General features: G+C 41.2%; 1 protein-coding gene across 4 annotated transcripts in view; it reads left to right on the top strand.

The window, feature by feature from the left end:
* Nucleotides 1–26,050, top strand: part of LOC135492916 (E3 ubiquitin-protein ligase RNF213-like) — a 201,034-nt gene that overhangs the window by 70,912 nt on the left and 104,072 nt on the right. For all 4 annotated transcript variants that reach the window (XM_064779643.1, XM_064779642.1, XM_064779645.1 and 1 more), the window contains 7 exons: nt 7,796–7,993; nt 8,985–9,181; nt 9,718–10,031; nt 14,756–15,018; nt 16,509–16,751; nt 18,247–18,445; nt 21,312–21,382. In XM_064779643.1, coding sequence (XP_064635713.1) covers nt 7,796–7,993; nt 8,985–9,181; nt 9,718–10,031; nt 14,756–15,018; nt 16,509–16,751; nt 18,247–18,445; nt 21,312–21,382 — 1,485 coding nt within the window. The remainder of the gene's footprint in view (nt 1–7,795; nt 7,994–8,984; nt 9,182–9,717; nt 10,032–14,755; nt 15,019–16,508; nt 16,752–18,246; nt 18,446–21,311; nt 21,383–26,050) is intronic.

Below are 26,050 nucleotides of genomic sequence, written 5' to 3'. Positions count from 1 at the left end.
TAATTTGTCTCTTCGATATTGCTCCTTTATTGCATTAGATTTTCATCGCAATTCAATCTGTTCAAGATGTAGCCAATTTGAACCTGTCTGCGCCAAGGATAGATCGACTCACTAGGGATACGCAGTAGAGCACAATGTCATGACCTTTTGTATTGTAAATTCCAACCACCTGCAGGACAGGTCAATTTCTCTCAATAAAATTAATTTTGTTGACTCCTGTAATCTTTACCTTATTAAAAAAAAGACAGTGGTGTTAGTCCCAAACTGGTCATTTCTATTTATTTTGACCTCTGTTAAATCAGGATACCTCTCAATTACAGACAGCATTTTGTATCCTTGTGCTGTACAACCCAGCCTGGACATACCACAGTTGTCCATGGAGAAGTCTCATCCTCTCTGACACTTCTTTTCTGTAAAGCTACCGATACAACATACTGAACTAGGGATATATTCCGTTGCCTCCTGTAATATTTACATACCATGGCTGATTAGTTCAATCATATTTCATCCAGCTGGCAGCTCTGCATTGGAAATTTTAGTGGTATGACGTGTTCTCTTGACCTTCAAACAGTAGTATAAAGCCGATATTTACTACTTTACACCCTCAGTCCTATGTTATTAGGTCATCCAGCTGAGCGCCAGGCCCTTGGGCCTCTTGTTTGCCATTTTGTTCATGGTTTTAGCTAGTGGGACGAAATATCTATTGTGGGTTCATGTAACAAGGATACATCACACATCACACAGGTTTTTCGATTTGACCTACTCTTCTAGGTCACAGAGATCAAGCTCTAAAATTTCACCAAAAACTGACACATTTCTTTAATAGTATTTGACATGGACTCTTCAAATTGGCTTGTAGACACTCATTAGGCATCTCTACATGATGACCAAAATTGAGGTCAATGTGACCTACCTTTTAGGTTTGAGTGGGTCAAATGTCATAAAAGCCTGAGTGGGGGTCATATATTAACAAACTGTCACTGTCTGATCTTCAAATGAATGCTAACAATTAATCTGAAGAACTGAATATTGGGCTAACATAATTTAAACTTGACCTCATTTCCAAGGTCGCAGAGGTAAAACTCTTAAATTCCTCCAATAGTGGCATGTTAAGTCATTATTTGTCCCAGACTTCCACTTTGATATGTCGACAATATTTCACTGATTATGATGTTTTGTCAATTTCTCAGAGTGATTTTGCAGACACCTATTAGGCATCTTTATATGTTGACAGAAAATAAGGTTAGTGGGACCTACTTATCAAGGTAGAAGAAGTCAAACTCTAAAATTACACTAAGAGTGGCACTTTTCCCATTATTAAGACTAGGAAATTACCCATTACCTATTACCTATTGGCACCCCATAATATGACCTAGTTACATGAGAGCAATAATCCTGACGATTCCAGTGCAGCTGTTGTAAATATCCCCTGGAGAAAGTGGCCAACCCTAAAGTCAGTGCTAGATTAAGGTATGATTCGATAGCGACTGCTGACAATCAACCCTGACAAATATAAATAGACCCCATTGTCCCCGGAACACTCTATCCGGAGACTTTTAAAAATGCTACACCATAGCCTCCAGTAGATTGATTATACAAGCAGTATGCTATTTTTCACAATGCGCTGAGACCAGTGATAGGTCCCGTTTCCAAAAAGCCTACACATATTAGGCATGTTAGCTCCCCACTCCCAGTACTTAAAATGCCAATATCAGACCAGAGGCACATAAAGATCCAGAACACAAGCCCAACTGACAACAGTCAGTAAAGAATAATCTTTGATGAATGTCTTGGGCAAAGGGCTTTATATGGACGACTGTACTCGAGCAGCTTTTTGTCCCCGGTCACTCAGCAGAACGAAAGGGTGGGCATGAAATATCCTTTTGTCAAAATGCAAGACGGCTGCTACCTTACCTGTTGAAATCTTGCGAGTGCATTTGTGGACCGATCTAGAGAAGTAAATGATGTATCAAAGCGATATTTGGTGTGTTGGTACGTATAGTCATAAGTAATAATCCTATCGAAAAGTAGGTCACCACGTCAAAATTCAAGATGGTTGCCGCCTTACATATTGAAATCTTGGGAGGATGCGTGTGAGCTCAATATTTTGAGAAGAGAAGTCAGCCACGTATCAATGCCAAATTTGGTGTGTGGGTGCATTAAATAGGCATTTATAGTAAGAACCCAATCGAAGAGTAGATCACCACCTCAAAATCCAAGATGCCACATCTGTGTTTATATAGACATTAGTAAGAACCCTATAAAAACGTGTCAAAGTCCAAGACGGCTGCCACCGGAATATCATATTAAAATTTCAGATTCACAACCCCACGCAGTATTTGATGCGTCGCGGTCGAACATTGACAATTGAACTGCTAAAAGGCTTAAAAAATTAATGGTGGTCTTGCCTCCATTTGAGACAATACCACCAATGAATATTCATAGGTTGGAGGGTCGAGACCTATCAATTACACACGAGTGTGTTTTTAACTATCAAGTACATACTTGGAGAGGTATTGAAAAAAAATTTGCTGTGGCAAGTCTACAGATCAATTTTGAATTTTGATAATTTGGCAATAATTTGGTGTTTTGAGATTTTTCTGCCAGTTGGCTGAAAAGAGTGAAAATATCAATGTCTGTGTAATTTGTCGATTATCAAAAAATTTCCGTGGTCAACTACCAGTTTACTTTTCACCATTTACTTGCCCGACTGTCCGGAATATCATATCAAAATTTCAGATTTACAACCCCATGCGTCGCAATCAAGCATTGACAATTGAACTGCTAAAAGGCTTAGTGCACTTGTCAGCGCAAACACCCTTTAGCGACGGGAAACTGGGCATGACACTTCTAAGTCCATGTCCTGAGTGCCTCTGCAGATACCTGAAATATTGACAGCGGTGATAGATAGAGCCATTTTAAGACAGACTAGGTCACCTTCATTGAATAAATCAAGGGCGAGCTCTGGCTAACCTTGGCTAACTAAACAATGTACATTTAGGACCACTATTGTGTGTTCTGTACCTGGAAGCACATATTTATTGCACTACATTCGTGCTCATGGTGCTGGAAAGCAAAGAATATGCGTGAATATTCTGTGGAGAACACTGGTAGAGCCATCTGGCACCCCGATTAGCGGGTACAGCTCTACAGTCACTCTCTACAAACATTTTACGGCTCTCTTTCGTAGCTCCGTCAGAGCACAATGTCCTTGGACATATTTGTGGTATGTAATGTCTTTAGTCACCTTCCACCTCTTCGCTTTCTGAGTGCTGGTACTTCAGCTGCCTGATGACATTCACCTGGGATTCTACATGCTGTGACGTTATTTACCCAAAATGCTGATTAATCACAGACTAGCAATGCTTTTGGATCAAAATCACATCCACTTCGGATCTACGTTCGAAAAATGATCTGTGTATACACGACACCGAAAAAACTTTTTTTTTTATTGATTGATATGCCCCTCTGCCGCATGCTAAAACGTGGCACATTTAAATTTGTGACATCATCAACACTTCATCTATCCAATGTTGTAATAACGTTCAAATGTGGAATGGGGTACCAGCGTAAGTGGAGACCAGAACTACCAAATTGATATTTTGGGTAGTTTTTAGCTCACCTCTTAGCAGAGGTGAGCTTATCCCATACCGTGGCGTCCGTCGTCCGTCGTCGTCGTCGTCGTCGTCGTCGTCGTCGTCGTCGTCGTCGTCGTCCGTCGTCCGTTAGCAGGGCACGTTTCGTAACTGTTAGAGCTATTGAGTTGAAACTTGGTACACATGTACCCTTATGTAATGACACCTTGGAGACCAAGTTTCGGTCCGATTCGTTTCATGGTTTGGCCACCAGGGGGCTAAACGTTAAAAGTGAAAATATGCAATATCTCCCTTAATAGTAGTCGGGAAATTTTGAAAAAAATATGGTAGGTACTTCTAGCAAAGGTGCATCATATATCCTCCGGGTTTTTGATTTGACCTCCTTTTCAAGGTCACAGAGGTCAAATGGTGTAAATTGGCCGTTAGGATGTAACGATGGCACGTTTCTAAACTGCAATGACTATTGATACCAAATTTGGTACACATTTACCCCTTAGTCAGGTGATCTCAGGGACCGAAGTTTGGTCCAATATGATTCACCACTTGACCACCAGGGGGCAAAATCCAAAAACCTTAAAAATGTGATTATTCCTTAACTTCTTGCCCGATTGCCACCAATTTGATATCATGGGTACATCTAACCACCATACAGTATATGTCACACAGGTTTTTAATTTGACCTTCTTGTCAAGGTCACAGAGGTCAAATGGCGTAAATTCGCCGTCAGGCCGTAACTATGGCACGTTTCTTAACTGCAATGACTATTGATCATAAAATTAAGTACACATGTACCCCTTGGTCAGGTGATCTTAGGTACCGAAGTTTGGTGCGATCTGATTTGCCGTTTGGCCTCCAGGGAGGGGGCCAAATCCTAAATTCTTCAAAATGCCATTATTCCTAGTAATGACTTGCCCGATTGGCACCAATTTTATAACATAGGTACATCTAATTCTAACAACCATTCAATGTGTCACCCGGGTCTTCTTTGATTTGACCTACTTTTCAAGGTCACAGAGGTCGAATGTACTGTAAATTGGCCATTTTGGGGAAATTGTGATTGCTTGGACCTACATCAAACCTAACACTACATGACACAATACCATGCTCTTTATCCATCTTTCCTCCACATGAGGTGAGCACAATGGCCCTGGCCATTTCATTGTCTTAATTTATCCGTCCGCCGTGTCAGGGCTCAGCATGTTCACTGGATCCCAAAATCCACGCTGGTGAACATACATTATAAGGCTCAATGTCCATCAAAATGTTTGGTAATTCTGTAATATTGTTTTGGGAAACTGCTCGAATTGACTACCAATGGTTTCCTTCTTGATTCTCTTGATTTCTTCCTTCTACGTTTACACTCCTTGGCTCTTTTTCTAGATTCTACAGTGTTCTCCGGGGTTCTCCTCGAGGGAAAGAAATCCCCCAGATTTATACATTTGGTTTCGTTGTGAACATGTTTCTATCCCTTCAGTGTACAAGTGACGTGGCGGGTCCCTATGAACGGGCTATGTTTGGTATCTGCCACGTTGTCTTGCATCATTGCCCCCTCTGGAAGAAAAGCTGAAGGGTAAATGTTTGTTCATAAAAATGCTCACATGATATTTATTTAACCCTTTTTCCCGTTTACCATTTCTCTGGTTACCACAACATGTTGCTAATTATATGTTGTTATTCAATTTGTGTTTGTGAACCCCTTCTTAAAGGTTAACTCGACTCCATATTTTGGGCCAAACATTATCACGGCAGAAAGTGCTTTAATTGGCAATATCAGATCGGAACTACCTTCTGATTGCATAGGTGGCAGCCCAACTTGACACTGAGAACACACATTAATTTCTTAGAGTACTTCTTTCCTCAATTATTAACGCGGAGCCTACTACTCTGGTGAGTGCAAAAATGATCTGGGTTGAACCTGAATTCAATCAGGACAATGTTTTGTACTTTGTTTACACAGACGTTGTGGATAGCTGTATTTTAAGTGTTGCGTTTAAACGGGCAGAGAGGATTAAAGGCCTGAACTCACTGTCACGTTTTTACGTAACGTTCAATGTTGTGTTATCAACAACGCAATTAGTGCCAACAATGGTATCCATTGAATACCATAAATGTGTTCCTACTAGCGCGAAGCGACAAAAAAAACCCTGTTCTTGATACGGCGTGCCAAGTGTTCGGGCCAAATGATGTTGCAAAAATAACGACTGAAGCGTAGAAACGACGTGCATTATTAGATCACTAGCAAATACCCGTGCTCCCCACAGAGCTGTGGCTAAGAGCCTATTTTACCAGCAGGAGAAAGATCTTACCAGTCAGTGTGTCTTGGCCTGTGGTGATGTGGTAAGAATGAAAGTAACAGTATTTCTTTGAAGGCAATGTTATGTGTTATTGTCTACTTTGACTATAATGTTATGGAATGTCCTGGAACGGGGAAAGGCAACGTATACGGTTGGCCATGTGAAACGGGGCTTGGCAGGTAAATGCCGAGTGTATCAAATGTTTTCCCTGTGCCATCTTAATTGTCATCGAGCAAGCAATCAGAATTGGGAACTGGGCTCAATTGAAGAATCCCTGACAAATTCCCCCAAAAAGGTTGTCACTACCAAAAGGTTCTATGGCTAACCCTTACAAAAACCTCTCTTTGAAGCATTTGTCAGGGATTCTGCAATCAAGCCGGGAAGAGCAGGGTGAAGAGGAGGCTAGCATTGGATGGGGCTAGTTTAATGATGAACTGTGCTTTCCTCCCTGTATTGTCAGGCATACCATTTGATCAGAAGCCCTACCTATTGGATCAAATCATGAATTGATCAGATGAAATCAACAACAAACATGAAAACACAGGACCCCCCCCCCCCCCCCCCCCACAGGCCAGGTGATCTCTGACACTGAATTGCAGTCCAATCTCATTCTTGACATGGCCACCAGGGGGCCAAAAGTGGAAACCTAAAAAGTGTGATATCTCTCTTATAAGTGACTCGTTTTTGATAAAATGTTTATGGTAGGTTCTCCTAGCAAGGATACATCACATATACCATACAGGTTTTTGATTTGACCTACTTTTCTTTTTACCTTTGCATCTTACATTTTCTTTTTTTTACTAATTTGGTAGGCGGCCATCTTGGATATAACGTTTTTGCCATCTCAATGCCTTTGGCTGCTGCTTGAATGACTATATTTTTATGGTTGGTGTATCTAATAATTCTCTATTACATATCCCCCAGGTTTTGATAGGTGACCTACTTTTCAAGGTGATCCCAGGCTCAAACTCTTAAATTTCACTGATAGTGGTACGTTGTGTCATTATTTTTCGAAGAGTCTTTTTACATGATACAGGTATCTCAATAATATATAAACAAAATCAAGGTTGATAGTGACCTACCAGGTACTTTCTATGTTGTGTAAATTGATCCAATTTATTTCGGCTGAGCACCAGGACCTTGGGCCTCTGGTTGCCAATGCATAAAAACGGGTCAGTGAGTACAGGCCTAAAGGCCTATTCAAAAAACAAAAACACACAGTGTGGTCTGTACTTACGACACCATTTTCTGATCCTTGCGATGTTGGATGCACAAGACGTATGTTCTAATTAAGGATGGACCAATCAAGTAGCTGTGATTGGGTCATGTGCAATGGAGTGTAGTGCGAGTCATATAACAAGATACCCACCAAATTATATTTTTGGCTATATCCCACTTCATATTTGACGTACGATGAATATCCTGGAGTCTAGCTATAGGTTCTTAGTCTAGTATGTTAGGCCATCTTGTACGTGTTGTTTGACTTCCCGTGGCGGCCTGCCCTTGAATGAATCACTTCTAGCTGAACGAACGTGTGGACATACGGGCAAAACTCACCGAACAGATTCGCTCTTGTGTTAAGGACGTGTATGAAAAATGGATAAGTCATAGACCGTCAAAAACGCAGAGTGTAAAAACCTCTTATTCTTGATGCCTTGATGTTTGCCCTTAAACGTCTGCTTTATATGACCGATTTGTTTCACATGGCAATTTTTTTGTGCAAATATTGGTCTGTAGTGATTGACCTCATGGTCTCTAACGGGTCAGCTGTATTTTGTACAAAATAACTAGGATGTGATCCGGGCTGTACTTTTACTTTTCCCATTGATATTGAAGTTTGTCACAGTGCTATATACATATAGTTTGTAGTAAAACTATGTTTCTTATTTTTCATTTACTTATAAGGAAAAATCAGGAGAAGCAGCCTCATCCGAAGTCTCATGGCACAGCAAATTCTCGAAATTGTCAGGTGCACTTCCATGTCGTTCTTCACAAAGATTTCGTTTACAACCGTTCAAAGGATTCCGTTTGTATAAGATTTAACCATAGCCATCTTGTTGGATCATCTGATCGAAGTGACCAGCATAGGATGAAGGAAATAGAGTATGTATCAGATAGGCTTTGAATAGCCATGAAATTGCTTTGCCTTTGAAAGATTGCCATAACTTTATATATTGGGTGGGCATCATGAGCCGTAATTTATAATTTTTTCTTCTCTGCCAGCGGCATGGCCGAGGGATGTTGTCGTGCTCTTCGGCGTCTGTCTGTCTGTTGGGTCGTCTGTCAATCTGTCTGTCAACACTTATGGCTTAATGCTGCACACAAAAAGCATATCTTCTTCAATACGCATCTGCAAATGCATTGTTATCAGCATTACTCACTCGTCAACTTATCACCTACCGCTACTTAGTCTCGGGCCGAGGGGTGTTATGTGCGACTCAGCACGGTGGTATTTTTTAAACATCTAAAAAAGTACGCCTGATGATTTCTTAAACCCATCCACATTTGTGAAAGGATGTTGTCTGCTAGTGGTTAAAATACGTTGTTCAATACCTAAGATCATGTGCGCAAGAGAAAAAAGGATTCGTCACCCTTAAATTCCCCATTCAGTCTTGGAAAAATACATCTTGCCCTTTTTAGTGTTTATTAGGGACTTGGTGATGATCATGACATCAAATCATCTTGAATGTCTCTATGATATATTCCAAAGTCCAATAAAAAACAATTTCCCCCAACTTAAAAAAATCTGATTGGTTGCATACATTTGTGTACATCATACATGCAATACACGTGCAGCAGACACCACTTTACTGGCATAGAGAATATGCTTGCCTATTACATCTGCTTTGGAGAATGAGTCGAGGTCAATTGGCAAATGCCAATTGGTTTACACAAGCCTGTAATTACGCTTGTCGATTTACCTTGTAGATGGAAGTTTGATTTGATCTGATTGTCTTTACAGTCTATACACATAATTACAATGTAAGAAACATTCCAATGTGATGCTGTGACAGAATTCAGGTCGGGCATTGACGGTACTGTATGGCAGTGAATTTGTGCAGGGTCAAAATCATTTAAAAAATGCCTGTTTCAGGGAGAATGAAGGATACGTTCTGTTTGAACTTGTTGTCGAGATCCCGGAAACTGTGCAGGGTCAAGTGCAGTACAAGTATGTGTTTGTTCATCAGTCTGAAGAGAAAAAGCCACATCACGTTTTGGAATGGCTTCATGGCTTTGGCAAAGATCAGCAACATAGTGCCAATCGAGACTTCCAAATGAATCGGCAAAATGGTAAGCTATCCCGTCTGAATAATCTGTAGGGTGGTTCATTCTCTTCCTAGTACGCACGAATTCTTCTTATTATCATTATTTTGGAGTTGTGATTCATCCATCGAGTGAAATCAATTTATGCTAAACAACCTAAACATATTCTCTGAATACTATAAAGCATTACGTACTGCATCTTGCTACCTTCATGAGCCAAATGATCACCAGAACAGGGCTTAAACCATCGTCATTGCCGTCAAATTCTCATGAGCAGCACTTAAAAGTGAGGAACATTCCCATGCCAACTGGAATTTGTTTAGTTCTCAGGTTTATTAGAATTATATGAGTTTTATCATATACATGTAATTTGATAACATTACTACCAGTATATATCATTGACAGCATTCTGAATTGTACTTAGAAAGAAATAAGTACCATAGCTATATCCTATATGGTGACTTAAAACTCCAAACCACCATGGTTGGCTTCCGATCATTTCCATCAAAATATTTGTGCAAGGTCCTCTAAAATGCTTTGCCATGTGCCAATTCTATTTTCAGGGGATCGGCTAGACCTGTTCGATGGCTTGATGAATCTTCCACCGGAGGACAGTAAAGGTTTTTTGCACACATTAAAGAATATCGGAAAATCTGTGTCTGGAGCATCTCGTAGAGCACATCGGGATGATGTCAAGGAAGCCACTCTGGCGATGCTGCCGAGATGGCATTTCTTCTGCTGCAAATCAGGGACAGGTGAGGACCTGACGGCATCCCCTGCATATGAAGTTATTAGACGTATAGACGGGGTCTACACCTATATGGAGAGATCTCTCAAGTCCGGACATCGGCAGACAATAAGCACTACATGGAAGGAGGTATGTAAAATGAGATTCAAAACATTTTCTAAAACATGGTCACTGGGTTAACAGTCTTGAATTTTGTTTGACTTTTAACTGTACAGTCACGTTTTGGGAGATTTGATTGCTATCAATTTTCTGTGACCCATTGGGGAGTGATTAAAGAAATATTATTTTTGAAAAACTGGTTATTTGTAAAATGAGGCTGTTACAGCAACCTCCTTAAATTTTGGTTGGCGGCTCATTACTTAGAAATGCCTTGACTGCAAATGTTTGTTTTTTTGGGTTGGGAAGGATTGTTTTTTCTACAGTCGACAGAATCACTGCCTCTCCTTTGGTGACTTTTGACAAAGATGCAAGAGTCACTGTGCCTGTCTGTGAATAATAATGAGGAGAGACATCTGCACAGAACTCTATTTCATTTTCAAATTGAAGCACTGAGTACTAAAACCTGCACAAGTCCACTTTTGTAAAAAAACCTTTTAATTTCTAAAGAGGGGTATGCAATGCTTCAGTATGATATGCAGTGGTTACCTGATCTTTCCTGCTATTGTTTGAACCCCTTAATATTTACATTATTTTAAATCTTCAAAGAACAAAGTGGATGTAACAGAATCTGAAGTTGTGCAGTTTTGGAGCTCAATGGTTAGATTTTTAAAGTTTTTATCTGGCATTTAGAGTTGTTGACCTTACTGTGGCAAACCTCACACTAAATGATATAAAGAATATGTAGAAAAAAGAAAACACTGGATTCTGACAAAAAAGGGCAGCTCTGTGATACCCCTGGACTTGCGTTGTTTTAGCACCGCATTTTCAATGATAATCACTTGGCTAGTGTGTTTTCAGCACTCAAACGTATTTCGCTCATTTTTAGCTCACCTCTTAGCAGAGGTGAGCTTATCCCATACCGTGGCGTCCGTCGTCCGTCGTCGTCGTCGTCGTCGTCGTCGTCCGTCGTCCGTTAGCAGGGCACGTTTCGTAACTGTTAGAGCTATTGAGTTGAAACTTGGTACACATGTACCCTTATGTAATGACACCTTGGAGACCAAGTTTCGGTCCGATTCGTTTCATGGTTTGGCCACCAGGGGGCCAAACGTTAAAAGTGAAAATATGCAATATCTCCCTTAATAGTAGTCGGGAAATTTTGAAAAAAATATGGTAGGTACTTCTAGCAAAGGTGCATCATATATCCTCCGGGTTTTTGATTTGACCTCCTTTTCAAGGTCGCAGAGGTCAAATGGTGTAAATTGGCCGTTAGGATGTAACGATGGCACGTTTCTAAACTGCAATGACTATTGATACCAAATTTGGTACACATTTACCCCTTAGTCAGGTGATCTCAGGGACCAAAGTTTGGTCCAATATGATTCACCACTTGACCACCAGGGGGCAAAATCCAAAAACCTTAAAAATGTGATTATTCCTTAACTTCTTGCCCGATTGCCACCAATTTGATATCATGGGTACATCTAACCACCATACAGTATATGTCACACAGGTTTTTAATTTGACCTTCTTGTCAAGGTCACAGAGGTCAAATGGCGTAAATTCGCCGTCAGGCCGTAACTATGGCACGTTTCTTAACTGCAATGACTATTGATCACAAATTAAGTACACATGTACCCCTTGGTCAGGTGATCTCAGGTACCGAAGTTTGGTGCGATCTGATTTGCCGTTTGGCCTCCAGGGAGGGGGCCAAATCCTAAATTCTTCAAAATGCCATTATTCCTAGTAATGACTTGCCCGATTGGCACCAATTTTATATCATAGGTACATCTAATTCTAACAACCATTCAATGTGTCACCCGGGTCTTCTTTGATTTGACCTACTTTTCAAGGTCACAGAGGTCGAATGTACTGTAAATTGGCCATTTTGGGGAAATTGTAATTGCTTGGACCTACATCAAACCTAACACTACATGACACAATACCATGCTCTTTATCCATCTTTCCTCCACATGAGGTGAGCACAATGGCCCTGGCCATTTCATTAGCTCATATAGGTGAGCTTATCTTATCACGTCTTGTCCGTCTTCCGTCGGTCGGTGGGTCTGTCCGTCCACTCTCCTCGCAGAGCACATCCGTCCATTCGGCCGTCCAATCTGTCAACGATAGGGGCAAGTTTGCTCACTCTTGAGTCTAGTAAGTTGAAACTTGGTGTGAGTACATCTTATGACAACATGACTTGACACAAAAAATCATTGCCATTTGACCTACTTTCTGGTCTCCAGGCAGCCATTTTGAAAACCTTATTTTATCAATATCTCATGAACACTGAGAGCTAGAACAATGACATTTTTCGCTACTATTTGTCTGAGATTCTTCAAATTTTATATGGAGAAACCTATTGGGCATCTGTTGACTCAATTCAGGTCAATTGTGACCAAGCTTATCAAGTTTAGAGAGGTCAAACTCTAAAAGTATCATTGACAGTGCCTCATTTTGTCATATCTAAAAGTCAATTTAACCTCCTTATGTCATTTCATCTGCAACTAAATGATTCCCAGGTGAGCGCAATGTGCCTAGGACATTTTATTCTAAATTGTGTCTTAAGCCGACAGGTCAAATGTACTTTCCCGAATAAGGCCGTAGCCAAGTGCTCAGAAATGTTTGGTTTTTGGTTGGATGTACGGTCCCATTTCGGGTTGTATGGTCCCATTGCTGGAGCTCTTTGCTGTTTGAAGGAAATAAAACTTTCACTTCTTTTGTTTCCGTGAGCAGACGACAGAAAATGCCTCGCTTTGACTGGAAAAATGCATTCATGAAATAATTTTTATGCCCCCGCCAATGCGTAAAGCATTGCAGAGGCATTATGTTTTACCGATGTCCGTCAGACATGAGGTGTCAGGCGTCTGTAAACTTTTTCGTTTCTGCTCATTTTAAGGAGAACGCTTTTAGCGATAACCACGAAACTTTTTCTGTGGTTTGACCTTTACTGAGGGAAGGTTCCTTTCGAAAACGGGCTTATTCTGATTCTCATTATGGCCTCCAGGGCGGGGTGCTTGAAATTGGTTTCCGTCGATTTCGAGGAGAACTGTTTGTCCAATCAAATTTATTTTTGGTATGTACGTTGGGGTTGACTAGAGGAAGGTTCCTTTTGAAAACAGGCTCGTCCCAATTGTCAATATGGCCACCAGGGCGGCATGCTTGAAATCGGTTTCCGTCAATTTTGAGGAGAACCTTTTGTCAGATCTAATTCATTTTTGGTATGTACATTGGGGGTGACTAGAGGAAGGTTCCTTTCGAAAACAGGCTGGTTCTGATTATCAATATGGCCACCAGGGCGGTGTGCTTGAAATCAGTTTCCGTCAATTTCGAGGAGAACCATTTTTCTGATCAAATACATTTTCATGCCCCCGCCAAATTGTAATGCATTACGGAGGCATTATGTTTTACCGATGTCCGTTTGTCCCGTCCGTCCGTCCGTCGGGCCGTCCGAAAATGATAACGTGTACAGCGGGCATTACAGACCAATGACTCTTTCACGATGTCAACTAAACCCAGTCAGCTATGACACCAGCTGCCCGGGGTTGTCTGAAAAACACTTTACTTTCCTAATACACCAACTCAATGTGCTCACGGGGCATATGCCACGCCCTGCATTGCTCATGTCTTGGATGTGTGGTCTCATACCCCCCCCCTTCCATTGACCGATGACAATAGAGGTTGGAGAGATCACATCCAGAGATCAGTATATAAAATTTTTGGACGATAAGGTCCGATCACAATTTAATCACTAGCCTTATATTGTAATTGCCAACACTTTTAATTGAAATGTACCCTATGGTGTTAGCAGAGAATGCCTTGTTTTCGAGTTGAGCCTTGGCGGTAATGGCAACCTCTATTCCCAGGGGTCAGTAAGCTCCCCCACTTCCGGAACGCGGTGCACTTATTGTGCAGCCGTTTTGAATTGCTAAGTAGTCCCCATCCGGATGTAGAGGTTGGGGTAATGAAACACACTGGTGGTTATGAATATATTTACCAGAATATCCAAATACACATCACAAACGTTTCCTAGTGCTCAGCCTTGTCCTTACTCATAAATCTATATTTCACCCGTCTACTTCAACACGCAATACTGGGGGTTGCCTGACGTGAGTGTGTTGTTTTACTACTCAACAGATCGCCCATGGCATACCCTAACAGGAAAATGCGGGTCCTTTTTCACCATGGTAAATCCACAGTTCATGTTCCATATCAAACACAGTCCACCATGGTGAATTGGGACAGTAAAATCTCTCACCATGGTGAGCATGGTAAATTCTGAAATCACCATGGCATAAACGCTGAATTCAGTATGGTGGTATCTTGTTCAGAATATGGTAGGTTCATAATTTACAATGGTTGAGGAGATTTTTTCCGACAAGGGACTTGATATTAAGATGGTTTTGACTCAATTTCACATTTAGTGTGACTTTTTGTTTTGTTTTAGTACTCAGCGCTTCAATTCGTTTTGTTACTCCTTTCTCAAGGCAGGCCAGCATCAGATCATAGGAGGCCTGTATGCAGCTCGGCAAGTTTGAAAAACTAATTTTCCAGGGCGATTGATAAGTAAATTCAGTCAGATTCTGTTGTCCATATATCTATGGTTATCAGAAGGTGATAGCCAACAGAAATGCTGCAAAATATAATTAGTTGTGTTAACAGTAATGGGAGTATAATGGGATTGAATCGCATTGATTGGTTTTAATCAATGTTGAGTGCTGTGATTTTTATCCTGCTGCTTTCCCCATCATCTTCAGATCCTGTGGCAATATCTGAAGCCATGGAAGGAGCACATGAAGGCACAGCTAAAGGAAAAGAAAATCTTGACCAAGGAGAATGCAGAAATTCGTCTAGTGTCTGCACTGTGCATCATCCAGCTAATATGCAAGATTGAGGGCCACCTCTCGGCAGATTTGGATGACCTTGATGTAGTACTTGAGTGTCTTCTGCTCAGACCGGATAATAACAGGTGTATCCAACTGTTCATGGAAACTGTCTCAAAACACTTCAACGACTTGAAGTAAGTTTGATAATGAGAAAATAAAATGCTGTTTAATTATCTGACAAGTAAAAGGGAGTCTTATTGGCAGGAGCGTAAGTTGCACAAAGTTGAGTTAGGGGACCCTCTTGTCGCATTGAAAACTGAAACTACTAGTATTCATGCCTGTATGAGGAATGTATTTATTGCCGAGTCAAATTGACCCAGTTCCTAATGTGCATATTTGTCCCTGGCAGTGGGGGAATTCATTTTTTGTGAGGTCCCAATAGTCAAGCTATACTGCACCAAATTCATATCACTTTCTCACGGCCGAAATGACCTTCAAAAGCATTAAAATATACATGACTTTTTTTTCATGTCCTTGCCAACCATTTCAACCCCCTCAACTCGGATGCATGCTATCCCAAAACCGACACTTCTATAGCCGCACTTACACCACCTGAAAATGGACCACCAATCTTGGTTCGGGAACCAATGCCGCACCATCGAAAATCCACCAAGCGCTTACACCAGCGCTGCAGCTAGTTATAAAATCCGGCTACAGATGGCGCGCAAACAATAAATTGCATGCGCAGAAAGCGCCATTTCGAAAGCGCCGCCTGGAGCCGAACCATCTAACTAGCTAATTGCCGATCCATTTGCGCGTACACCACGACAAAGCCGAGCTTTTAACAAGCCGGGCGAATTTGGACCATCAAGCTTGGTGGGACAAATTCGCTCGGCAATTTGTATCGGCAATGGATTGCCGAACCAATTTGTCGCGGCAATGTGGTGGTGTAAGTGCAATTGGTCCACCAATATTTCGTGGTGTAAGCGCAGCTTATGACCAGAATTCCGGCTAATTCGCGGTTTAATACAGGCCTGCTATGTATTGCAATAGCTCTGAATACACACGCTAGCAGTGATGTAACCTCCGACAATGATGTTTTATTCTGAACAAGGTTTCAGAACAGGCCCTGTGTACCAGGTTCGCGGATAAAATGGGTTGCTGCAAGGGGTGACATCTGGCGTTTTAAAAAGCTAACTTTCAATGACTTTAACTTGCCATGTTACGGCATAATTTGTCAATGCCTATATTGTCCCTCAAACATGTTAAAGACCACCGATTTGACCCCCATGCTCTTGCCTATAATCCCCCTTGATGAGTCAATCCCTCATCAAAAAGTGAATTCGACCCGCTTTTATGAAGCAATTTTTTCATTAAATAAAAAAATATGTCTTTATAATCAATATGACTTGTATTTCCTTGTACCGAGACCTGACAAAGTCCAGAACTCTGAGGTGATTTTGTTATTTGTTGTTTTGTTTGGAAACAGGATGCTGTATGGTTTTGCAGCAATGATTCTGAGGATGTAAAACTAGAAATGCCTACATTGGGGAATGAAGGTTTGTGTTTTGGGAGCATGTTAACTTGTCCCGTCATAAAACAGCAGCCACTGTGTTCCACTTGAATAACAATGTGACTGCCTGGTGATGGGGTAACTTGATTTTCAGTATTTTTTTCTCTTCAGTAAGTCGCTTTTGAGTCCACTACTTTCCGCCAGCATGTTACTGGTTCAGCATGCTCAAGCTCCATATTCTGAAATTATTCAGAAGTGGCTCTACATGACTCCAGTTATCCATGCGTTGACCGAGCCTCCAGACCATCAGCAAGAGTATCAGGATATGCACAAGACCGCTGGCTGGTGGGGTGTGCGCTTATTCAATCAAGTGCAGGACAAATTCAAAAAAAGCATGGATGCTGAGGGCAGATTGTAAGTTGTTTGCTTTTTAGTTAAAACTGACAGGTCAACTTGGATCTTCTGCTGAATTTAGCCATTACACCCAGCTGCACAACCAAGCAAGGCCATTCTCAGCAGGGGCGGTAAGGTGCACTTGTGAAAACTTCAGAGATACAAGCCTAAATCAGGATATATTTCCGGAAGGCAATGACCGAACACAACTTAATCACCAGCCTCTTGACTGTATCACCAAGGGAGTCATCCAATATGGTTGACATGTGCCAAAATATCAATCTCAGTATTAATCTCTGTTACGAACTCGAAGGCGAGTTCCGTGGGTTGTCGCGTTGTGCACTAGATCAATTTAGTGTATAAAGGAATTGAACGAGGTTTTGAAAGGAAATATAATATACAAGTTTAATTCACAAAATAACATATAAACAGGTATTGTAAATGACTTTAACTGAGTAGCGGTGCGTGTCGACATAAGTTCTCGCGATGGGAGCAGACGTTATGGTTTCAATTGTTTCACTAAGTTCGAATTGCATTACCTCAGCACGCACACAGACTTGACGCCTCGTGATTCCTCGAATCATTCATACAGGTTGTATCTTACGTTCGTTTCTCTCCGTGCTCTTCTCTTGACCCAGCGATTCGTCCCTGTTAGCACAGCTTCCGTTCGGCCTCCTCATGGAGCTTTTGTTCGGCTTTCTCACGTCGCGGCACCCCTGCCTTCAGCTTGCTTGGACTCAACATTCGGACTTCAGGACTCCGCCTTCATTCTGCCTACTTTCAAAGTCTTGTGCGGCCTTCTCGGTGTTATTTATCAGTCTGCCCCTATGCTCCCTGCGCGTGGTATGTATTACCCGACACGTAACACAAATTAAAGTTCACGTAACACAAAGGCCGTAGAATAGAATTGTAGAATAGTCAATAGAGTTTGGATTATAACAATCTCATTGAAATAATTAAGTTACTGCATCAAAATCATCAAACCAAAGGCAGAGAAAGACGGTGCTTTCCGTTGTACACTAGGGGTAATGGCTATATTCAGTAGAAGGTCTAAATGTACATCACAAAAATTCCCAAGTGCTTTGCCTCGACCTTACTCAGGATAATTTATTTAACCTGTCAGCTTTAACCCCTTCGGTCACCTTGGTCACAACTATGTACATCACAGTATGGTGTACTGTACTGAAATGCTGTAATTAAGCAGCATTCAGCCACATGGTCCACAATCGTGAATCCAAGGCTTTCTATCAGTATAGGTGAGACATCTGGTAGCAGATTGTGCTTGATACTTGGACTGGCACCTCCTGAAGCTGGTGTCACACTTTCTTTTCACACTTACAATACAGAAAGGAGCCCAGCGTAAATTGCCTGTCATCATTTTTCGTGGCGTCTTTACATTATATGGGATATTGGTCCAAGTAGTCAGTTTGCTTTGTAGTCTCTGTTTGCAGTATGAACTGCCCATAGTAAATTTGTGCACGTTGATGTTGCAAACTTTCTATTTTCTTGATTTAAGGCAACTTGATTTCTTGGTGAAGAAGTTGAGTCCTCTGTTTGACTTTGACCCACTATTACCAAGGACCCTAATGACTACAGTCAGCTGGCGGCATCTCCTTCAGGCAACTTCCATGCCTGACTTTCCACCAGATTGCTGCATAGCTGTATGCTATCACTACATACGAACAAAGGATTATATATACTTGCAGGATCGGGAGGTAATTTTAGTTCTAGTAAAAATTTATCCATGTACTTGTCATTAACATAGCAAATACCTGTGCTCTGCACGGAGCTGCGAATAACTATAGGCCATACACCCACCAGTCAGTGTGCCATGGCCTGTGGTAATGTGATAGAGATGGAAGTTACAGTATTTCTTTGAAGACAGCATTCCAAGTTATGTTTTTTCCCTGTCGTTGGCCTTGAGTGTTGTTGCTGTCTAATTTGACAAAATGTAAAACTATCCTGGCTTGGGAAAAGGCAACGTACAGTTGGCCATGAGAAAAAACATAACAAGGGCTGGCAGGTAAATGCCGAGTTTATCAAATGTTTGTCCCAGTGCCTCGTTAATTGTCATAGAGTAAGCAATCAATATTGGGAAGTTAAGGGTGAAGGGGAGTTTGGCGTCAGATAGGGCTAGTTTAATTCGGGGTATCAATCTGGAAGTGGGTTGTTCACCTCACTGGTATGGACTGTGCTCCCTTGTACCCGTGCTCCACGGGGAGCAGTGAAGAGCTATATAGGCTGTACAGCCTGTGGTTACAGTTACAGTATTTCTTTGAAAACAGCATTCAGAGTTATTTTTTACCCCTGTTGTTGGCCTCGGTTGTTTTTGGTGTCTACTTTGACGAACATTTTAGGAATATCCTGGCTTGGGAAAAGGCAACATACAGTTGGCCACGTGCAAAGAAAAACAGTGTATAAGATGTTTGTCCCCGTGCCTTGTGGAGGTACTCAAAAGCCTCGAAAAACGAAAAGCCTCAAAAACACTTGTGTGTTTCCAGTGTACATGGATGTATTCTGCAAAATACATGGTGTATATTGTAGCACTGTATTAGAAAAGTCCTACGCTATTTCAAATTTTTGGCCCGAATGAGGCCTTCCTCAGGCACTAACACGATATAACACGATACAAAAAGACAGAGGCTACGACATACACGAAGTCAATAAAAGTACCATGGCCTCAGTCTCTTTGTATCGGGTTAATGCCTGAGGAAGGCCCGAAATTTTTTAAAAGTGTATGACTTTTCTAATATAGTGTTTATTTAGAATGCATTTAGAGAGATTTAAAGTGAGAGGGTGTCAAAATCTCCCTGAGCTCAACACGCCTAGAACACTCGTGCTTTCTGCCCTGTATTGTGAGGCATAACATCAGATCGTATGCCCTAGGTCTCACTCCACAGTTTCATTAAATTCATCAGACGGGATGTCAAACCAGTGCCTGGTGCGACACACAAGGCATTAACCAGATGCATGCAGAGACCAAACTGCTGGCACCAGATACCCAAACCTTCACATTTTTATGACGGCAGAGTCCTTAGAAAGCTTTCTAAGGCACTTTCAGTGCATTTAATTAGTTTTATTACCAGTAGGTGGTGCAATCTTTGATACACCCCAAATCCTGCTAGGTGGCCAAGAATCGGGCCGAAAATATCTAGAGTTCTGTCATGTTCGCACCCCATATACTCTGAGGGAAAAATCCCAGGTCAAAACGGCGCAAAGTGACCATTGAATCAGGAATACCCCAAAATTCACGTGTCATTTTGTAATCATTGCGCCCAATGCATTATGGTTGATAAGAGGTGAATCTCTGTTGCTCTACCTCACTAAAGCAGTTTTGCATAATAAACTAACTCAATTGGTGCACATATCATGGCCAATTCAAAGGAACACACCGTTTTTATACAAACTATACGTTAGGGGATGGACACTTTTACCGGATTTTGGAACTGTGGAGTGAGACCATACCTATTGGATCAAATCATGGATCAAATCATGAATAGACAGATGTTATCAATACCCAACACCCAACATGAACATGAAAGTCATGTACCTTTACTTTACAAGGTAGTGTACCTTTTCTTTTGTTGTGTGATATAAAGACCACAGGACTTATCTGACAGGTCCCGTGGGTCCCGGGCTAAGATATCTCTATAGTTCAAGGTGTGGGATAATCGGAGAGCAAAAAACGATAAGCCAATCTCATGGAATCAAAGTGTGATCATGAAGTAAACATATTTTAAAAACATGATCCTCATGCAGGCATTCAAGTATTTTAGGCATTCCGGACCATTGTACATGGAGCAACTTCTCCACATAAAAGGAAGTTAAGCGTGGGTGTCTACAAGACCTAAGACCCCCCAGACTCTCTGAACAGACTCTTTTAAAGCACAGCTGAAAACCAAATTATTCAGAATGCCAGTGGCTGGGATAGGAAGGCTCTGAGCTAAGACTGAGTTGCCAAAGAATTGTGCGATATATGAAAAAACTCACTATTATCAATATTGTAAGATCAGAGAAACCTGTTACTTTAAAGTAAACAATTTTTGGAGACATTGATAGAATGTAATGTAGTTTGGCTCACCTTAGGAGAGTTTATACAATACCGCAGTGTCCGACGTCCAGTGTCATCTGTCTGCTTTAACTGGGGCATGTTTCTTAACTGCGGTGACCATTGATCTCACATTGGGTTTATGTACAGTACCCTATAGTCTGGTGATGCAGGGACCAACGTTCGGTTCAATCTGATTCACAGCTTGGCCACAGTCCAGGGGACCAAATCGTGCTTAACTACTTGCCCAATTGCTACCAATAGATATACGTATATGTAATGGGTACATCTAACCACCATATGATATTATACATCACATGGCTTTTTGACTTGGCCTACTTTTTGAGGTCACAGGCTAAGTTAACTGGCATAAAATTCCCTTGTTTCCTAATTAACCAGCTAAAATTCTTAACCACCAAATATCTCTAAGCACAATTGCCCTTGGCCTTTTTCTTGGTTTTTTTTTTTGGTTTCAGGAGAAAGTTATTACAGAGGTCATTTATAGTACAGTAGTGAACATGTTTATTATGCAGGTTATTGAACAGTGCTGTCGGGCAGTGGTTGAAAAGATCAAGGCACTCCAGGCGACACCAGATGTAGTAAGGTAAGTTTTCATAATCATCGAATGAAAATGGGACTCAAGTGCGATGTCCATGGTATCACTCCGAATTTAGTTTTGGTTACTTCTGTGTGTTAGGTAAGTAAGAGTTGCTGCACCAGATTAGTCATGTTAGTACATAGCACTCCATAGTCATAGGGAATTGTTTCCTTAATCCTTCAAATTCCAATTCTAGTCAAATTCCTGTTGACGCTGAATGGATTTGGTGGACTTAGCAGACTCTGCCGGTAGGTGATAAAGTATGGAATTAGTGAAACCTTGGAAACACTGATAAACCTTGGAAACACTCCTTAAAATGCATAAAAACATGAAATAATGCCATTCGAACCTAACGTGGTTGCGAATTAACATTTGGAGCTTATTCTTACATGATCAGATCGGAATTTTATGGTAATTTAGAAATCTGTCGCATATCCGATTCAATAGTCTATATTTTAGAACAACCCAGTTGTACCTCGCCTCCAGTGTACAGTAATGATCTCCCAAATATGGGAAGACACGCCCACCACACACCCATAATATGGACCAATAGCGCTCCGCTTATAAATACGCCACCACCACGCGGGGCCTATTTGAACTACAGATCGGTCTGTTCATACAGGGTGATACAGAGAAAATTGGGGGCCTGTCATGCATTATGCATGGATAAGGTTGACGACTATGTCTAGGCCTAATTGTCTATGATTGACTGATATTTTATAACAAACGATGAATAAAAGAAGCCTAGTCATGTATGTTTATTACCGAAGTTTGCGGATGAAAATTTCCTTCGCCGTGAGCGATTTCTTACATCTTCCAGTACGCATCGAGGGATGCAGAGATCTTTGTGACGTCACCAGTTCTAAGCGGTTTTTTTATTCACGTGTGTGTTTGTCCTATGATCTCGTGCATCTAGTACCGAGCATAATACTTTATCGTCTATGGAATACAAAACAATCATAAAAACTAATTTTTGCTTCCATTGAAGAGAAATAAAATATTTTAACGACCACAGCGCATTGCCAATTGATGACGTCATCCTCCACATTAAAAATGTTGGCTTCTGAACTAACTGGCAAATTGCTATCAATAAAGTCAGCTGGGACGAGACTGTCTGTTGGGAGGGTATAAATCGTGGAAGGAACGCACCCGATTTCCCGCACTATTTGCACAGTGATTCCATGGTTTACATTGAATATTACAAGGTTTATCAGTGTTTCCAAGGTTTCACTAATTCCATACTTTATCAACTACCGACTCTGCCTGCATATACTTAGTTGTTATCATATGAGCAGGGCTGTAACAGTCCGGGTGTCATGTCCCTAGAACCCTTATCAGCCAGAGGGCGTAAACCAGGGGGCTTCTACGGGTTCCAGCTCCGTCCGATCAATAGCGGAGCACGGTGTTGGGGTCGAAGACAACATGTCTGATGTGAACACGACATCCCTCCTTTTTTTAAAGAACAAAAGTCACTATCCATAGAGTCCAAGATATTGCCATTGGCAAAGGTTCTCATCCTTTAAACATACCAGAGGAGACTGTCTCTAAACCTACAAATATATGATAAAGTTAAAATGCTAACTATAGATTCATGCACTTGATTGGGAACAACGTTTACATGACGTAGTGTTGGCCGTCGTCACGTCACCATGCATTTTACATTACTGTAACGTGACGAGACGCGACGTCTTCGTAAATGTTGGTCCCAATCAAGTGCATGGATCTATAGTAACACCAAACTTATGAACACAACTATTATACCGCGAATACACTTAAGTTTTACCTAAATAGCCTGCCGAATTGTGGCAAAACACAAACCTTTAAAATTCAGCAATTTTAAAACTACACGCAAACATGTGATAGAACAAGTTATGCCAAATACAAGGTAGTTGATAAAGTATGGAATTAGTGAAACCTTGGAAACACTGATAACCTTGTAATATTCAATGTAAACCATGGAATCACTGTGCAAATAGCGCGGGAAATCGGGTGCATTCCTTCCACGATTTATACCCTCCCAACTGAGAGTCTTGTCCCAGCTGACTTTATTGATAGCAATTTGCCAGTTAGTTCAGAAGCCAACATTTTTAATGTGGAGGATGACGTCATCAATTGGCAATGCGCTGTGGTCGTTAAAATATTTTATTTCTCTTCAATGGAAGCAAAAATTAGTTTTTATGATTATTTTGTATTCCATAGACGATAAAGTATTATGCTCGGTACTAGATGCACGAGATCACAGGACAAACACACACGTGAATAAAAAAAACCGCTTAGAACTGGTGACGTCACAAAGATCTCTGCATCCCTCGATGCGTACTGGAAGATGTAAGAAATCGCTCACGGCGAAGGAAATTTTCATCCGCAAACTTCGGTAATAAACATACATGACTAGGCTTCTTTTATTCATCGTTTGTTATAAAATATCAGTCAATCATAGACAATTAGGCCTAGACATAGTCGTCAACCTTATCCATGCATAATGCATGACAGGCCCCCAATTTTCTCTGTATCACCCTGTATGAACAGACCGATCCGTAGTTCAAATAGGCCCCGCGTGGTGGTGGCGTATTTATAAGAGGAGCGCTATTGGTCCATATTATGGGTGTGTGGTGGGCGTGTCTTCCCATATTTGGGAGATCAGTACTGTACACTGGAGGCGAGGTAAAACTGGGTTGTTCTAAAATATAGACTATTGAATCGGATATGCGACAGATTTCTAAATTACCATAAAATTCCGATCTGAGCATGTAAGAATAAGCTCCAAATGTTGATTCGTAACCACGTTTGGTTCGAATGGCATTATTTCATGTTTTTATGCATTTTAAGGAGTGTTTCCAAGGTTTATCAGTGTTTCCAAGGTTTCACTAATTCCATACTTTATCACCTACCCAAATACAATGTACTCTCAAATGCAAAATACACCAGAGATCCTAAATCACCAAATCTTAGCTATGAAAATTGTTAACATTCTATGGTGTCCATGATTACCCCTAACTTTCATGATAATGAAGATTACACCCATCAGAACCAACCTTAAAATGTGTTCACATTTATTCAGTCAAAGACAAAGGAATGTCAGGGTTTACTCATTACAAAGTCTTGTAATTTAGATGGGAGACTTTGCTGTGGGTAGTTGTAAAACAAGAAACACAGAAACGAAACAGAAACGAAACAGAAACACAGAAACGAAACAGAAACACAGAAACGTAGGAACGAAACACAGAAACGCAGGAACCGCCACTCCTGTGGCGAACTCTGGTCTTCAGACACCATCCTGTCGCCATGGTTGTTGCCGCGAAAGCTGGTGTAACAAAAACTGGTACTCTGTCGGATGGAAGAAGAAATGCTCATTTTCCAATATCCCATTTAGCCTCCTCAATGCCTCAAGATAGCGATAGCGGTGCTCCTAGGTTCTGAAGTTCATACATTATGCAAATGAGTATAAACCTCCCTCAAAATCCGGAAACTTGCTGTTAGGGAGAACACGTCAACCGGCTTCTGATTGGTCAAGTAAGTTGACATCAAAATGTAAACATAGTGCACGTGCGCGCCATCCAGATGAGGTCACATTGCCGTACTCGCGTTATTTTTAACAATGCCACGTGTGTTTGTTTACATTTTGAAATGGAGTTGGTTTAATGGTATTGCTTTCATTTTTTCCAAGGCCTTGCATTTTTCGAATGCATATTGTTATTGCCAGCTTTTGTTACACTTGCACTCCCTTCGTGCCCCTGATGGAGTCATCCTCAGAATTTACTTTAACGACGATAACAACGACTTGGTCATGGAAAGTATCAAGAAGGTAGGCATTATTTAAGGAGCTGTAGAGGCATGTTCCTTATGACGTCAGTTCATGCATATTAATGAGGTTGTGACGTATGTAACACACATATTAAATGAGAAAATGTGACCAACGCGATTGGTTGTAATCATTTCCATCAACAATATCACGTGGGGTATTGTGTTTACATGGATCGGATCTGTCAAAAATGACATCTGTCATTTCGGCCATTATCAACTTTCCCGCCAGCACATCACTGCGCATGCGTGTTATATATGTCACAACTTCATAAATATATGCATAAACTGACGTCATATTGCATATTTATGGAACATGCCTCTACAGCTCCTTAAATATTACCTACAATCGAGGTGCCATCTATGCCTGTGCCTCAATTCCAACTTTTATGAAAACCCATTTATTTTTCGTTTCTGTGTTTCGTTCCTGGGTTTCTGTGTTTCTGTTTCGTTTCTGTGTTTCTGTTTCGTTTCTGTGTTTCTGTTTCGTTTCTGTGTTTCTTGTTTTACAACTACCCCTTTGCTGTCTCTGCGGACGCGGAGTTCCACCTTGCGGCACTGGTGGAGTGACAGGAGTATTATCAATTAACACGGGAGATGGGGCTGAGGGAGCTGATGCTTTCCCAACCAATTCTCTGCCTGCGGTGGCAGTATAATTGGGCCTTCACCACACTGACCCATATCAGACCTTTCAGCTACACTGGTCTGGTCTACAACACCATGATTGGATTCACTATTTACAAACTTCTTAAATGTGTTGTGTTGCGCGAATATCTGACACCCTCAGGGGATTCTACAACTACACTATTCCCCCTTTTCTGTACAAGGGTGTACGGCACGGGATTGAAACTGGTAGACAGCTTGTCTACTTTA

The sequence above is a fragment of the Lineus longissimus genome, chromosome 8 (assembly GCF_910592395.1).
Source record: "Lineus longissimus chromosome 8, tnLinLong1.2, whole genome shotgun sequence".
Classification (NCBI taxonomy): Eukaryota; Metazoa; Nemertea; class Pilidiophora; order Heteronemertea; family Lineidae; genus Lineus; species Lineus longissimus.
Note: the sequence above shows the minus strand (reverse complement) of the source record. Positions and strands in the feature narration are given on the sequence as shown.